Source organism: Mustela nivalis (assembly GCF_964662115.1).
Source record: "Mustela nivalis genome assembly, chromosome: 2".
Classification (NCBI taxonomy): Eukaryota; Metazoa; Chordata; class Mammalia; order Carnivora; family Mustelidae; genus Mustela; species Mustela nivalis.
Window position 1 is genome coordinate 181,280,432 of NC_139021.1, and position 15,108 is coordinate 181,295,539.

General features: G+C 45.4%; 1 protein-coding gene across 3 annotated transcripts in view; it reads right to left on the bottom strand.

Annotated features, from left to right (window-relative positions):
• Window positions 1-15,108, bottom strand: part of ADAM12 (ADAM metallopeptidase domain 12) — a 329,491-nt gene that overhangs the window by 69,153 nt on the left and 245,230 nt on the right. For all 3 annotated transcript variants that reach the window (XR_014309055.1, XM_082721242.1, XM_082721243.1), the window contains exons 7-11: window positions 15,022-15,087; window positions 13,856-13,927; window positions 9,767-9,936; window positions 7,237-7,321; window positions 1,639-1,787 (exon numbers count right to left, since the gene is read on the bottom strand). Coding sequence is in view for 2 of the 3 variants with exons in the window: in XM_082721242.1 (XP_082577368.1) it covers window positions 1,639-1,787; window positions 7,237-7,321; window positions 9,767-9,936; window positions 13,856-13,927; window positions 15,022-15,087 (542 nt within the window). In the remaining variant the exon portion in view is untranslated. The remainder of the gene's footprint in view (window positions 1-1,638; window positions 1,788-7,236; window positions 7,322-9,766; window positions 9,937-13,855; window positions 13,928-15,021; window positions 15,088-15,108) is intronic.

A 15,108-nucleotide genomic window follows, 5' to 3' on the forward strand; every position in this document is an offset into this window, starting at 1 on the left:
TGAGACCCTCACGGCGCACTGGCCAGTGATGCTGGGCTCTGTAGGGCCTGCTGGGATACTGGAAAAAGAAGACACCTCCCGGCCACTGGCCCAACTTCACACCCTAAGAAGGAATTCTTCGTCCCAAATGCCCCCCAAATTGTTATCCTACCTCTGCCTGGACAGTTTAAATGAGAAGGAGCACACGCTTTCTCGGAGGAACCTGCCTCCCTTTGGAGAGCTCCCTGGTTTGCACGTAGGGTTTTATAATATTTCACTTCCTGTTGGTGTTGGCCTAAGATGCTCTCGCTTTGGGCTCTGGTTCCTGGCTTCAGTTGTCACAGACACGGAACAGATCCCTCCACTGGGTCTTGATAACACCCTTGAATTGTGTTTAAGACGGAACTAGGAGCAAAAAAGATGCCCGTGAAGGCTCTGTGAGTGGTGGCGGTGAAGACCAGCAATCACTTGCTAATCAGGTGACAAGGAGGTGCCGCAGGAACATCCCTGAGGCATGGCAATGTCCCGGATATGAGCTGTGCCCTTCTGCCCAGTCTGGGTTTCAGGGGCAACACAGAGCCCCAGGAGCCATTCGATAGGAGCCTCCCAAAGCTGCTGTTCGCAGAAGCAGAACCTCCCTCCGTAACAGTCCGCCCCTGACACCTCTAGCCGGTGCCCCCCAACCTGCCCCGCCCAGGGCCGGCCCCTTGCCAGCAGGCCTCCACAGAGGCCAGTCTTGGGGCTGCCAGCCAGGACTTGCTTCCTGCTCCAGCGTTTCCTTCCAGCAAACCCAGAGAGCAGGCTTCACCTGGGAAGGACCACGAAGAGACGCGTTGGGAAGGACTCACTTAGGTATAAAAAAAGACGATTGTAACAAGCGTGTGTTCTCCTTTCCTAATGAACATCTCCCCCCACGAGCACAGCCCTCTAGTTTGGGACGGGGCCTTGGAGGCATGAGGATCTCATCAGAATCTGTGCTCGATCAGTCCACGTGCCATCTCTTCCCACCTCATTTGGACGCTCCCTTAATGAAACTACCTTCCTTTTCCCCTGGACGAACAAGTCTCGAGTTTCAGAAAGGCATTGCAGAGGGAAGAACAGCGTGATTTACTGACATAGAGATGTCACTTCACGTAAACCTCTCAAATTCGATAAGGTGATGCCTCAGAGGTGGGGATGCTGCTAACCCCCCGGCCCCCGCTAATGATACACGTCAGGCACACGGGCCGCAGGGCCAGCCCCGACGGCGGAAGAAGCTCTCCCCAGCCAGCATGCTCTGAAGGCCATGTGACCCATCTCACCCTGCCCCCTTTGCCAAGTGAGTTTTCCCAGCCCTGGGCTATGGGCTGAAATAGAAAACCAGTGCTCAGACAGTAAGATAATTTGCAATTTCTCAACAAAGACACGTCCATCCCTCCCCACTTGCCACTTCTCAGGGAAGAGGTCAGCCCTCCTGCCTTGTGGCAGTGCAGTCTGTTTGCCTGTGACCCACCCTCTCAGATGAGCCCAGGCTGCTCTTGCTACTTAGAAAGGGATCTCCTTCTAGAAGTTTCTATGGGTGGTCTGGTCAGAAAACCAGGGAGACTTTTGCTTAGCAATTTCCCAACAAGCAATTCAACCTGTGGCAACTCTGAAAGCGGCTGGAATGTTGGTACTTGCCCTGTGGAGGGGTTCATGATGCAGCCTCCTTTGTCCGCAGCCACGCTGCAACCACAGCCTCGCTCCAGCGTGTCGTGGTTCATCCCGAAGTTGTGGCCCAGCTCATGTGCCAGGGTCACGGCGGCACCAAGGGGGCTGTCTGAATGGTCCTCAAAGCAAACACAAGAGCACAACGTATAGTTCACATCTCCTTGGCTTTTTCCCCAGCCCCTGTCCACCTCTGTCCCCCACCATTCATCTTTTGTTAACATTTGACCCAATCCAATCCCCTATAAGGAACAAAACACAGAGCCCCATTATTTAGTTCAAACATAAGTCAGAGATGTGACCTATTTTATGAAACCAGCTCATGGGCCCTTCTGCAGAGGAATGCACATATGTAGGACTCCTTATGTCTTTACATGAAATGTTCAAGGCAATCATCTCTATTCTGTTTCCTGTAGTCTCTTACAAAACATCTTTCTTAGGGCACATAGATGGCTCAAAAAAAGTACTATTTTACCCTAGACGGAGATGAGGCTGATGAAAAGTTGGCAGGGGAAGGATACTTTGTGACATTCTCAGTAAGACCTGAGCAGGGGCTACTGAGTATCCCCCCCCCACCCCCGTCACCCTGCCCTATCTACTTGGTAGAGAAGGATACTTGGAAAATTCACAATAATTCACAAAAAAGGCAAGCCACATTGAGTAATCTGCTTGAAGACTCAACTGCATTAACATTATAATCCAATTATGTGTCACTCTTGCTGTCCCTTGTTTTGTCAAGTCAATTTTAGAGATGGGTAGAAGCACCCTGATTCTGTGACGGCTGCTGCTGGGGGCTCACTCAACTCTTTGATGGGTTTTGGAAGGTGGTTTCTCCATTCAGGGAGCACTGTGCGGCCACTCCTAACTTAATGAACTACATGGATGGTTTGGCTAAGTAGATATTAGAGATTATTGTTACTTAAAATATTATTACTAAATTACTAAATACTAATTATTAAAATATTGTTACTTAACTTGAACAAACTAAAATTAGCTAATTACTAAAGGTAATTTGCAGAAATTGATTGTGCCTATCAGTGGTCTTTTTTTCTTTTTTTTTTTGGTTTCAGGAATTTAGTGAAAAATAAATAAATAATAATACTTTTTTTATTATATAAATACTATAATTCCAGCTAAATAAATAACTTATTCAACTGGAATTTAGTGATAAATAAATATCTATTTATTTTATATTATATTTATTTTATTATTATTTATTTATAATTTAGTGATTTTAGCATTTAGTGATTCATCACTTACCTATAACACCCAGTGCTCATCACATCCAATGCCCTCCTCCATGCCCATCACCCCTTTCGCCCATCTCTCCCTCTACCTCCCCTCCAGCAACCTTTAGTTTTTTCTCCATAGTTAAGAGGCTGTTTTGGCCTTATTTTATTTTTCCTTCCTTTCTCCTTTGTTCATCTGTTTTGTTTCTTAAATTCCACCTATGAATGAAATCATATGATATTTGTCTTTCTCTGAATGACTTATTTCACTGAGCATAATACACTCTAGCTCCATCCATGTCGTTGCAAATGGAAAGATTTCATTCCTTTTGATGGCTGCATAGTATTCCATTGTATATCGCTGTACATCACTTCTTTTTCTTTTTCTTTTTTTTAAAAGATTATTTATTTATTTATTTGATAGATAGAGAGAGAGAGATCAAGTAGGCAGGGAGGCAGGCAGAGTGAGAAGGGGAAGCAGGCTTCCCGCCGAGCAGAGAGCTCGATGTGGGGCTCGATCCCAGGACCCTGAGACCTGACCTGAGCTGAAGGCAGAGGCTCAACCCACTGAGCCACCCAGGCGCCCCACATCACTTCTTTTTCTATTCACTGGTTGATGGACATAAGGGCTCTCTCCATAATTTTGCTATCGTTGATAGTGCTGCTATCAACGTTGGGGTGCATGTGCCCCTTTGGATCACTATTTTTATATCCTTTGGATAAATACCTAGTAGTGAGTCGTTGGGTTGGAGGGTGGCTCTATTTTTTACTTTTTGAGGACCCTCTATACTGTTTCCAGAGGAGCTGCACCAGCTTGCATTCCCACCGACAGTGTAACAGGGTTCCCCTTTCTCCACATCCGCGCCAACATCTGTTGTTTCCTGTGTTGACCATTTTAGCCATTCTGCCAGGTGTGAGCCGGTATCTCACAGTGGTTTGATTTGTATTTTCCTGATGATGAGTGATACTGAGCATTTTTCCCTTTGTCTGTTGGTCATTTGTCTGTCTTCTTTGGAAAAATGTCTGTTCATGTCTTCTGCCCATTTCTTAACTGAATTATTTATTTTTGGGGTGTTGAGTGTGATAAGTTCTTAACAGATTTTGTATACCAGCCCTTTATTTGATACAACATTTGCAAATATCCAGGTTGCCTTTTAGTTTCGTTGACTGTTTCCTTCGCAGTGCAGAGACTTTTCATCTTGATGAAGTCCCAACAGTTCATTTTTGCTTTTGTTTCCCTTGCCTCTGGAGACGTGTCAAGTAAGACATGGCTACAGCCGAGGTCACAGAGGCTGCTGCCTGTGTTCTCTAGGATTTTGATGTATTCCTACTTCACATATAGGTCTGTCATCCATTCTGAGACTATTTTTGTGTGTGGTGTGAGAAAGGGGTCCAGTTTCCTTCTTCTCCATGTGGCTGTCCAGTTTTCCCAACACCATTTGTCGAAGACACTATCTCTTTTTCCATTGATATTCTTTCCTGTTTTGTCAAAGATTAGTTGACCATAGAGCTATGGCCATCAGTGATGTTTCTAAAAAGGCCTGCCAACCACAGAGCAATAAAGGCACCCAGGAAAGAGATAAGAGGTTTTCCAAAACACTTCCAAGAAAGAGTGACCCTGGGTTTTGGAGAAAGCATCATTCCTGACACAGAACATCTTTGTGGGGCCTCTTCTAAAGGCATGTAGATAAATGGTTATACAGGCTTTTGCTTGCTACAGCTGCAGCTGACTCCTTCTATAGCCCCGAGTCTCACAAGAGAATAGCGTATCAAGGGACGAAGTTATTCTTAGAATAGATGAAATTCCTAATAAATTACTTTGCTTAGATTTTACAGTTTCCTGTTGTAGGAAGCTTCACAAATATGTTTCAGGAAATCAAGTCTCAAGAATAACACAGGTTGGCAAACAGAATGTAGCCAACCTAAGAATGTGAAGGGTTGAATTTAGCATGCTTTGGCACAAAATTCAAGGACTTCATCCTTTAAAAATTATTCTTTATTTGATTTTTTGTATTACTGAATTTCTTGGGTTTGTTTTTAATTGCCAAATTGTTTTACATTCTTCCACGGATAGGTGATTATGAACAGAATATCTCGCAAGAGACCCTGATCAACAATTTACATTTCTAATAAGAAAAAAAAAACTCTACTTCTTCCCCCCCCCCCATACTTCTTTATTTATAGTATTATTCCCAAACCAAGGCTGTTCTAGTCCAGTTAGATACAAGGGCATGGCTTTAAGTTACTAAAGCAAATATTTGCTCCATCTTAAAAAAAATAGAGAACCAGAAGAGGAACTCATCTTTTCAATTTGATTGGGATTCCTGCTTCCCTGCTACACAATTTCCTTCCTCTTAACTTGTGAGTCCTTGAATGGGGCATGGTCACATGAACACCCATGAATTTAATTTTAGAGACATAACAGGAGAAGTCTAGAAGTTTTAGGTCTGGTCAGGAGATTGATCTCATTGATCTCATGAGTTTTATAGAATTAAAGGAGCTGTAGACTTGTGTCCTACTTGATGCTTCTCTCGTGTGTGGCGTAGACAAAGGATGTGTTTAACTGCTGCCAAGTTGGTCAAACGTATTTCCTGTCGATCAACTTTGGTCTTGACTTGATCACCACCGCAGTACACATATTTGCCTATATTTTCCCATGTTCATTTTCACCCACTTAAAAAAACAGCCTTTTCTGTATGTTTTTTTTTTTAATTCTGTTCAGTTAGCCACTGTATAGTACATAATTAGTTTTTGATGTAGTGCTCAGTGACTCATTAGTTAAGTAGAACACCCAGAGCTCATCACAGCACATGCTCTGTGTGCTTTCAAAGAAGGAATCTTGATCAAGTGCTTGTATGGAAACAGAATGAGGGATATGAACCGAAGAAAGCCACTTAATGTGATCAGGATGGTTATAAAAATGTTTCAACACGCCAAACAGAAGAACCTGCCATACTTATAAGGAATTTAGTTTCAGCTCTAAAAAATATTTACACCCATTTTAAGTGGCAAAGTCAGTAGCCACTGACCATGGAACCATAAAACAGAAAATTACTCCCTCTTAAAGTTTTACAGGCTGCTCTGTAAAAATACAGTCAGGATCTGACTTGAAATTAACCTGGCAGCAAAAAAACCAATCTTTCCAATGACTTCCATAGCGGGGATCACATGGAGGGCTTGTAGGTTCAAAGAAAACCAGAGGGCAGCTCCTTCGAGCCAGAAATCCAGAGTGGGTGCCATTCTCCCAGACGGCCACTCCCACTTCTTCGTTTAGTGCCTGTTTATATGAATTACCAGTACTTACCGGAAAAGAGGAAAACATTTGGTGTGTATATTCTCTAAGAAGATTAGGTCAGGTACTATGTGGAGAGAAAACCATAGTCAGCAGAACCTTACTCCTTCAGCTCCTTAATACAATGGAGTACTCAGCCATGTTCCGTTTGCAAAAAATGTGGAGGAGGTCATGGTTTCTTAGAAGGGCAACGTTCTGTTTGTTTAATGGAGATGCCAGAGTAGGTTGGAGACCACCCCCGTCTGAGGGCTGGGGCAAAGGGGACACTGCATTTTCAGAGCAGGGATGGTGCCAGAATGAGGTGAAACCTCTTCTTTAATTGATAGAATGGAGCAGGGGTCCCCTGTGGGGCAGTGTATCAAAGCTATTTCCCTCTTAAATTCATAAGAAATAAGTCCTAAATATTCTTCCAATTTTGTTCCCTTTATTAACATGTAGAGCCCCAAAATGAAAAAAAAAATTATCCTTATAGAGTAATAAACCTAGGTATCTGCCTTCCAAGGTTAATGTTATTATGAAGACAAATTGGATAGCGGCTAGGAGGTCGATCAAGCATTTGCAGTGGTAAATAGTTAAAAAGCTCAGACTTTTGGCTGCTGGGGCTGGAGGCAGGACCATTGGAAAATCATTCTAGTAGAAATGTTTGGTAAGACTGCAGTTCATCTAAGAAACTGAGTGATGAGGGCAACCCCAGTGCCCCAGTGCCCTGGTTCATCTCAGTGCTGGGGGGAGTCCCGGATTGTAATGATTTGACCAAAACTTTGAAACTTTTTCTCCATAAAAGGGGTAGACAGGCTTCCACTGGGTTATTTTTCACACACTCACCTAACCTGTGTACGACTTGATGCGTGGTTTGGTTTTTATAAATAGTCCCTAAATTATTATGGGATCTAGAAGACCATAAATAGAGCTAGAAAAAGGTCGAGTTACATATAAGAAGCATGAAAGGTAATGGCCTACTTTTGCAAAGTTGGTAGAAGTAGAGCTGTTGGAGGACCGCAGGGAGGTGAGTGGCACTTGGCCGTCAGCCCTGTGGGGCCCTCGACTTACCATGACGATCCCTCCCGACTGCTCTGCGGTACACATGCTCATGATCGGGGCCATGCCAATGGTCGTCCCTTGGAAATAAACCCCGCTGAGAAACAAAAAACAAAACAACTTTCTTAATACAGAATGAGGACATTTCCTAACATTAAAAATCATTTTGGTCATTCTTGCATTCCAAAAAGAAGAGCACAGACACGTGCAAAAAGGCAGAGAGCCACGGGGGGCATGTTTACAGGTGATTTGTGTCCTTAATTCCTCTCAAATGTATTTTGCATTGTGGTCCCATAATCCCTTCAGATTTTTGTTTGCAACACTCAGGCCATGACCAGTCCTGACCTTTGTACTTACGAGTTGTATCCTGCCTATTTCCGACGGATTAGAGGATCCTGCTCCTTTGAAACATGTGCTGATGGAAGTGCTAGGAAGAGTCACAGAGAATCACTGGCAACTAAATGAAATGCACATGGTGGTGTACTAGATTTTCTGTTTTAGCTGAACTTGGTTTCCTGTGGACCATTACAATTAATCCAGAAACCCAAACTCTTTCAAGTGTCTTGCTAACATAGCTGGCAACAATGATGTTGGTGGAGAAATGATTGATCCTCTGGAGCCCATGCAGAATGAAAACCCACGTCGGGGGGAAGCCTCCGCACCCCCGGAGGAAGGTTCCAGTAGGGGATGTTGTGGCTTAGGTGCAGGCTTCCCCCATGTGGATTCTTAATGTGGAGTCTAATAACGTGAAGCCCTGTTTAATGCCAGTGCTCAAATGCGACCCTTGCATTAAAAATGAAACATTGTTCGTATTTGTTGAATCTCCTTTAAATGACTTACTCATGTTACCTTGACCACATACATACACAGCCTATACATACTCTGTTTGAGAAGTTAGTTATTTTGACAGTTTTCGACAAAAGGAAGTAAGTTTATATAAAATCTTATCTGTGTATATATGTATATGTTTATCCATCCATCCCTTCCTATCATACTCATATGTGCAGTAGTTGGGGTTACAGGTTTTATATTTACATTTATATAGACCATTTTAACAGATACAATTATATATATATATATGTGTGTGTGTGTGTGTGTGTGTGTGTATGTGTGTATGTGTATATATATATAAAATAAGAGGCTAATTTATTTCCAGATGTTCAAGTTGGACAGACTCCATTTGCGAAAAAGAATTAAAACAAAATACTCTGACTCAAAATTTCTAAAATGTACTTTAAGTAGTTTGGGATTAATCAATGCATAAAATATGAGGCAACCGCAAATATCCAGGGTGGGAAAAAAAACAAACAACCCCGTGAAAATGGCCAGAGTAAATTATCAGGGAATGCCAACAGCCTTAGTTCATACGTAGGCATTTTCTAAAGTGAGGATGGGGTAAGAATGGTTTTTAACTTCCCATAATTTTTGTTTCAAAGGTTTTATTTATTTATTTGAGAGAAAGAGAGAGAGAGAGAGAGAGAGAGAGCACATGTACACAAGCAGAGGGAGGGGCAGAGGGTGAGGGAGAAGCAGACCCCCCCCCCCCAAGAAGGGAGTGGGGCTTGACCCCAGGACCCTGAGTTCAGGACCCGAGCTGAAGGCAGATGCTTAACTGACTGAGCCACCCAGGTGTCCCATCTTCCTATAATTTTTTAAGGAACTAGATATAACTTGCCAAAGAAAAATGTCTGACCCCGAAGCTTCCAATTCAGTGAAACGAGCTGCATGAGAACATGGGAATAACAGCATCAACTGTTTAAGGGTCTTAATAAAAAGTTGTTCAATTTGGGGAAAGTCTATTCCTTACCAATGTGGATGATGATAAGAATTTTTTTCTTTCAAATATAAAGGTAGTTGAATATCTTTCCAATATATTATATTATAGCTCTACTTTCCCTCATTTTATTATCTTCATGACCCGATACTACTATTGCCTTCTCCCAGCGGACTGGGGACTCCTGAGAGTAGGGAGGCTTACCGTGCTGGCCATCTCTCTGTTCAAAGGACCTAAAACATACTTGCTTCCTGACTGGTGCTCAATACACACTGATTGAAAGAACGCAGACCCCTAGGGTCCTCTGATCTAGAAAGCCAGAGTCATGGCGAAACAGGAGGAGGAATGAACCTTTCCTTTCTCCAGACATCTGGCAATAATTATCCTAATGCATCATCTTCACATCTTGCATAAACATTTTTCACTAATAGTGAAACAAAATGAGCATTTTTTTTTTAATAGCCTACTCAGGACAATTTTATATTAAGACAAAGACTAGAAAGATTTGCAGAGAGGAAAATGTCCAGGTGATGAAAAAAGAAAATAAGAGATTTCTTACAGGGATAGGTTTCCTCAGGGGTTCAAAGGAAGGCTTTCCTGATGGACCCCCAGTTTGGTCAGGATCAGTGCCCCACTGATGTGGACTGGAAAGCACCCTGGTACAAGTCAGGGTGCTCTGCAGTTTTGGGGACTGCCAGGTGACGCTAAGAGGAGACGGGGTTGCTGGGGTCACTCTTTAAGCAAAGCAGAGACAATGGATCCCCCTACCTGATGAGCTGGGCATTGTCATGCGATTTGCGAGGTAGAAGCTTCATCTTTCTCCAATCCAGAAATTCATGGAGGCTTGTGAACGGGTCCTGACTTATGGAGCATTTGTCGATGTCATTCCACACCTCCACGCCCACCAGCACTATCCGAATGTTCAGGGATCTGTAAAACTGACCAAGCAGACACCCTCTGGGGATCACATTCATGAGAGCTCAAAATGCAGGGTAGAACATATGTGCATGTTTTGAATTTCACTGACACGGGTGAGGAAAAGATCTCTGTGCTCCTTCTTTCCTGCGGCACTGGAATTTAAGAAGTATTTGCAGTGTCTGATGCAAAGTGTTCATTGCATTTCCAATGTTGTTGACCAGTTAGATGCCAAAGTTCATGGGCTTTTTGATGTCTGCCCTTACTTGTATGGAAGCACGCAGTTCACACGGTTCGCTGGCGATTGAAAATGTGCAGATAAATGTGTACTATCCCTAAAGTAGCTACATTATACCTAAAGACTGCCCGTGAGTAACTACTGTGGGGAAAACAATGAGGGAATTAGAATCTTTCAGAACACTCTGCCAAGGACAATAGTATGTTCCTTTAAAGCAAAATGTTCTACCTAGGAGTTACTGAAAATGAATCTGCAGTAATTTTTCAACAAAGACTCAGACCTGGCTGATGCAATCACATTCCATCACTTATAATCTACCTAGAAACTTTTAGTTAAATGCACAAGTCAATCTTTTGGAACAATAAAGCCATACGCAGAACCCTTCTTCTGGAACTTCAGTGACCATCTTCTTCACAGCCGGAAGTAAGCTCACCAGTGACATCAAGGGAAGGATCTTCTAGAGAAAGTTCCTGTTTCATAGGCTTGTGAAATCAAGCTTCAGATATACACCAAAGCATCTTCTCATTGCCTGTGTGTCTCCTGTCTTTATATACTCCCGACTTGACTTCAAACTACAGCTCTTTCTCCACAAGCAGATCATCCCGGGGCAGAGGTGGGAGGAGCAGCTCTTTGGATGGCTAAGGGATAGTCTGGTCTGGGAAAAGACGACTGGTCAGGACAGAAGGAGGATCTACCCACTGCCTCCAACTCTCCTGCTGCCCGCCATGTGCATTACAATGAGGAGGTGGCTCTGCGCTCGGGGCCCAGGGGGTGAGGACATGGGATCACCGGGGTGGTGTAAACTCATCGAGTGCCCGTGATGGGTGAGGCGAGTTGCAATGGGCAATGGGCACGTCCTCATTTTCTGATACTCCAGGTAGCCCAGGAGAAAGATGTAGCAGCCCAAGTCAGGCTTCAGATGTGAGCTGGTCCCGTTTTATGCTACACGCATTTGGGACAAGTAGCAAAAGTCACAGAGGCTTCTCATTGGGTGGTTAAGTCCCATCCAGATGTGGCGAGTTAGTGGGCCATACGGTCCCCAAGTCCTAGCATCTGACGCCCGTTCTAACCCACCGGGGGCAGGCTCATCGCTTCCCCCGCCGATCTCCCCGCAGTCATCTGGCGAGCATTAGGTTAGCCCAAGGCTGTGGCTGGAATGCACACTACGTCACAGAATGTAAGCTGGTTGCAGTGGTCCCACCGGGCTTCAAGCAGATCACAATTACAGGCATTACATTAATAAGTTAATGAGACAATTCTCCGACCTACATGCGGCCCAACAGCTTGTTTTTAATCAAGAATTGCTTGCTTCGTGGTATGGACTTGCAAGCTCCCAGCCCAGGCTTCCTGGGCAGAATGAAACTCCCGGACTCTTCTGGAGCTCTGGCTGCCCGTGTCCGGCTGCTGCCCTTTGGACGGAGACCACACTTTGCACTGGGTCAGGCAGAGGTAACAGTGATCAGGAGGCGGAAACGTCCGAGCTCCAGGGCCGAGGTGCACACCGGCGCGCTAAGCCCTAACTCAGAGCCAGATGCCCCGTGTGGGCTTCACGTGGTCATCTGTGAAGGGCACACTGAGTTTGCCTCTGACAAGGACGGGTTGACTAAGGTCTATAAAAAAGCACTGTTCCTCAGAGCTAGCCTCTGTGCTGGCCAACAAAGGAGCTTATGGTGGAATGACAGGAGGGAAGCTGGGCGGGGGCCTGGCAGCAGCCTGCCCAGCCCACGCACCCCAGAATGTGGGGGTGCAGCCTGAGGGCGGCGGCAATGATTCACCCACGGACACCGCGGCAATGAGCATTTGCTTGGCTCCTGCTGTATACCAGGCTTGGCCTTGGCAGCGTGAACAAGGATCAGGATACCCTTGTCCTTGGCTCCCAAATGCTCAGAGGTCAGCAAGAGGATCAACGCTGGGGACACTTAGCTACTGAGAGAGTCCACTCCAACAGACTGAACTACCAAGAAAGGGCGTGAACAGGAGGTTCACAGGGTGCTGTGCTGAGGGTCAACGAAACCTTTCTGGAAGAAGAGGGTCTGAAAAAAATGAGTGGAGGGAAGAGCAGACCCAGTGGGATCCGACACGAGAATGGCTACCCTTCAGGCAACCAGCTTGGGAGAGGAGAAAGGAGACTCCCATGAGCTGGAAAATACCTGAAGAAATTAAAAGCACAGAAGATAAGCCTGTTCGGAAGCAGGTCACAGAGGGTCCGCGCCAGCGAACCTGCCACTGGTGTTAAGCTCTTACTGGATATGAAGTGGGACTGGTGGGAGGTGGAAGGTTACAGCGGCGAAGTCTGGGCGATCACGTACGTCCAGCGCTCCACCCTGCAAGTGAATCAGGACCCGGGAGTGCCTCCTAGTTCCTAGGCACAAGCTTTGCTTCCGGCTATGAGCATCGGACCTGCTTTCCATGTTTTACTTATGGGGGGTGGTTTCCAGGATGCTTCAGAATGTCACCTTTGTACTCAATGACTTCCTGGTCTTTCAGTCCGGGATGTCCTTCTCCCTCTTCCTTTCAGGCCAACCCAGCCAGCCAAGCAGTGGTCATTTCAGAATGGCCAAGGAGAGCCAAGCTTTCTGCAAATGAGGAAGTTGCCTCTGGAACCGTCATTGTTTTGGGGCCGAGACACTCCTACTTGGAGAGAGACAGAGGTGAACTTTTGAACATCTGCCAGAACCCACGGCTGGTCAGTTGGCAGACTTGGGTGTGCAGAGTATCTGGAGGAGCCCGGGTCCCGCAGCACGCTCTTCAGGGTCTGGTGGGGGTGGCTGGATGGGTGTGCTCGGCCGTTCAGCTCTCTCTTGGCCAGAAACGCAAGAACTGCTGGGCTGGCAAACTCTATGGAGTCCATCAGGTCTTTCCTGAGGTATGTGGTCCTTTAATTACGAGCGCAAGTTATTAACAACCCCCCGATTGCCAAGGTACCTGGGCAGCCATGCCTTTAAATGTTTCCCTGTGACTCCAACGTGCGGGCAGGTGTGTGAAGCCCTGTGTTAGAGGGAGGGCGGTCAGCCCCAGGCAGACGGATAGCTTTGTTCCTCGGGGGTGCAGCTGGGGGCCAGCAGCTCAGACAGGTTCACGCTCTCCTTGCAAATAGGCAAACAGTGTTGTTGCTTTCCTGCCCCCAGGATTAGCCCAGACTTCTGGGGTTTCCTCCTGGTCTGGATCATCTTTGCCAAGGGTGAGTTCCCAATCTCCTCATTCTCGGTGAGCAATCTTCCAACAGTTGATTGAACCAAAAGCCAATTTTGGTGTCTCAGGACGGTGGAGCCGATGTGTCACTTGTAAATGACAGCCTGCCCTCAGGGGGACTCTGGACACAACCCAGGGATACCTGGGTTAAGAGGCCTCTTGGGAGTTCTCTAGAGGGTCAGTTTCATCCTACTGGGGTTTTGACTCTAACTGGGGATACTGAGAACTCCCCCCCCCCCAAAAAAAAACCACTGGGATTCTGGCCAGAAGAGAGCCTAGAGGGAGATGTAGCCCAAGGCTACCACAGTCCAGACCGTGTGCATGGGTTAGCATCTCCCGGAGCTGCTCCAGGCTGGGAATTCTGTGCTCAGAGGAAGGGCAAGTCATTGTTCCAGCCCAGGACCAGAACCCGGTCTCCCTGCCAAGTCAGAAGAGGTGTGTTCCATTCCCTCCACCCTGTTTCTAAACATTACCATGCTTTGAATGATTTAATTACCCGAAAAAGAACTTACCTTGTCAACGTGATTAGCAATCTCTATTAATCGCTGCTTAACTTTTTCCAGATCTTTTCCTTGCCTCTGAAACTTAATAATTTTAAATGTCAGCATTAACAACAGCAAGAATATCAATCAAATCTCATCTTCCCTGCTCCTGGAAACGTGAAGTCTTAAGCTTCCCAAACCACCCGGGACCCTCCACGGCTTACGATAAAATGAGTTCCCATCCTGACGAGTAATTTCCCTGTCTGGGGACTTTCTGCAACTCCCTGAAATTTGCCCAAGCCAAGTGCTCAGAAGACAGTAACTTCTGCGATTTTTCCAGCCTCATAAATGATGGAGGCCGTGACATGTTTTGGCAGAGAAAACAGACAATGAGAAGGCAGTCCAAAGCCATTTTTCATATCATCAACTTGATTTTAACTTCCTCAGAAATTTCTTTTATATTTGTTTTTTAAAAATTAAACAGTAAAAGTAATAGAAGCTCATGGCACCGAGTCGAACAGCAAGGAGGAGAGGGGGCGAACGTTAATGAATCCCCTTCTCCCCTCATCTGACCTTCCTGCATGGGAACGATTCTCTGAGCAACTGTCAAGCCGGTGTCATTCACGGGTGTCGGCTGATTTCCCGAGAAGAAGTTGCCTGACTCACAACATGGACTGGAGGCAAGGAACGAATGCAGAGAAGATCGTCTAAAATGATGGTCATGGAATTGGAAACTAACTGGAGAGAAAACTAACCTAGCATCCAAGCAGGCTTCAGAAGGGAGGGTTTTCTGGTGTATACCCCCGCGGCCTGGATTCTTCAATTCATTTTGGGTCAGGAGGGATGGACAATTTTGCACCAAACTTTCCTCCCAAATGTGTCAGAATATATTCTAAAGTCATCTGCCATTTCCCCCAAGTAACTTCTTCTGGAGACCTTAGCTACAGAGTAGCTCTGCTTTTCCTGAAGTCCTGGTTTTTACTTGGTAATATCAGATACATTTACCATATTTGGTGCTCTCTAATGCCAAAAACCACTTTTTTCAATGGGTTGTTGCAATGTTTTTAAGGGCTCATGGAATATGGAGTTAATCAGAACAAGTAATAACCTGCTACACATTTTCGTTTCTGTATTTATTTATTTACTTATTTATTTATTTTAACCAACTGTACTGTGAAGTTTGAGAAAGTTCTTACCTCCCGGTTGTCTGCTACAATAACCAGCTCTACGTACTTGGTCATCTTGAGGGTTTCTCTTTTATGCTGCCAAAAGCAAACACAGAT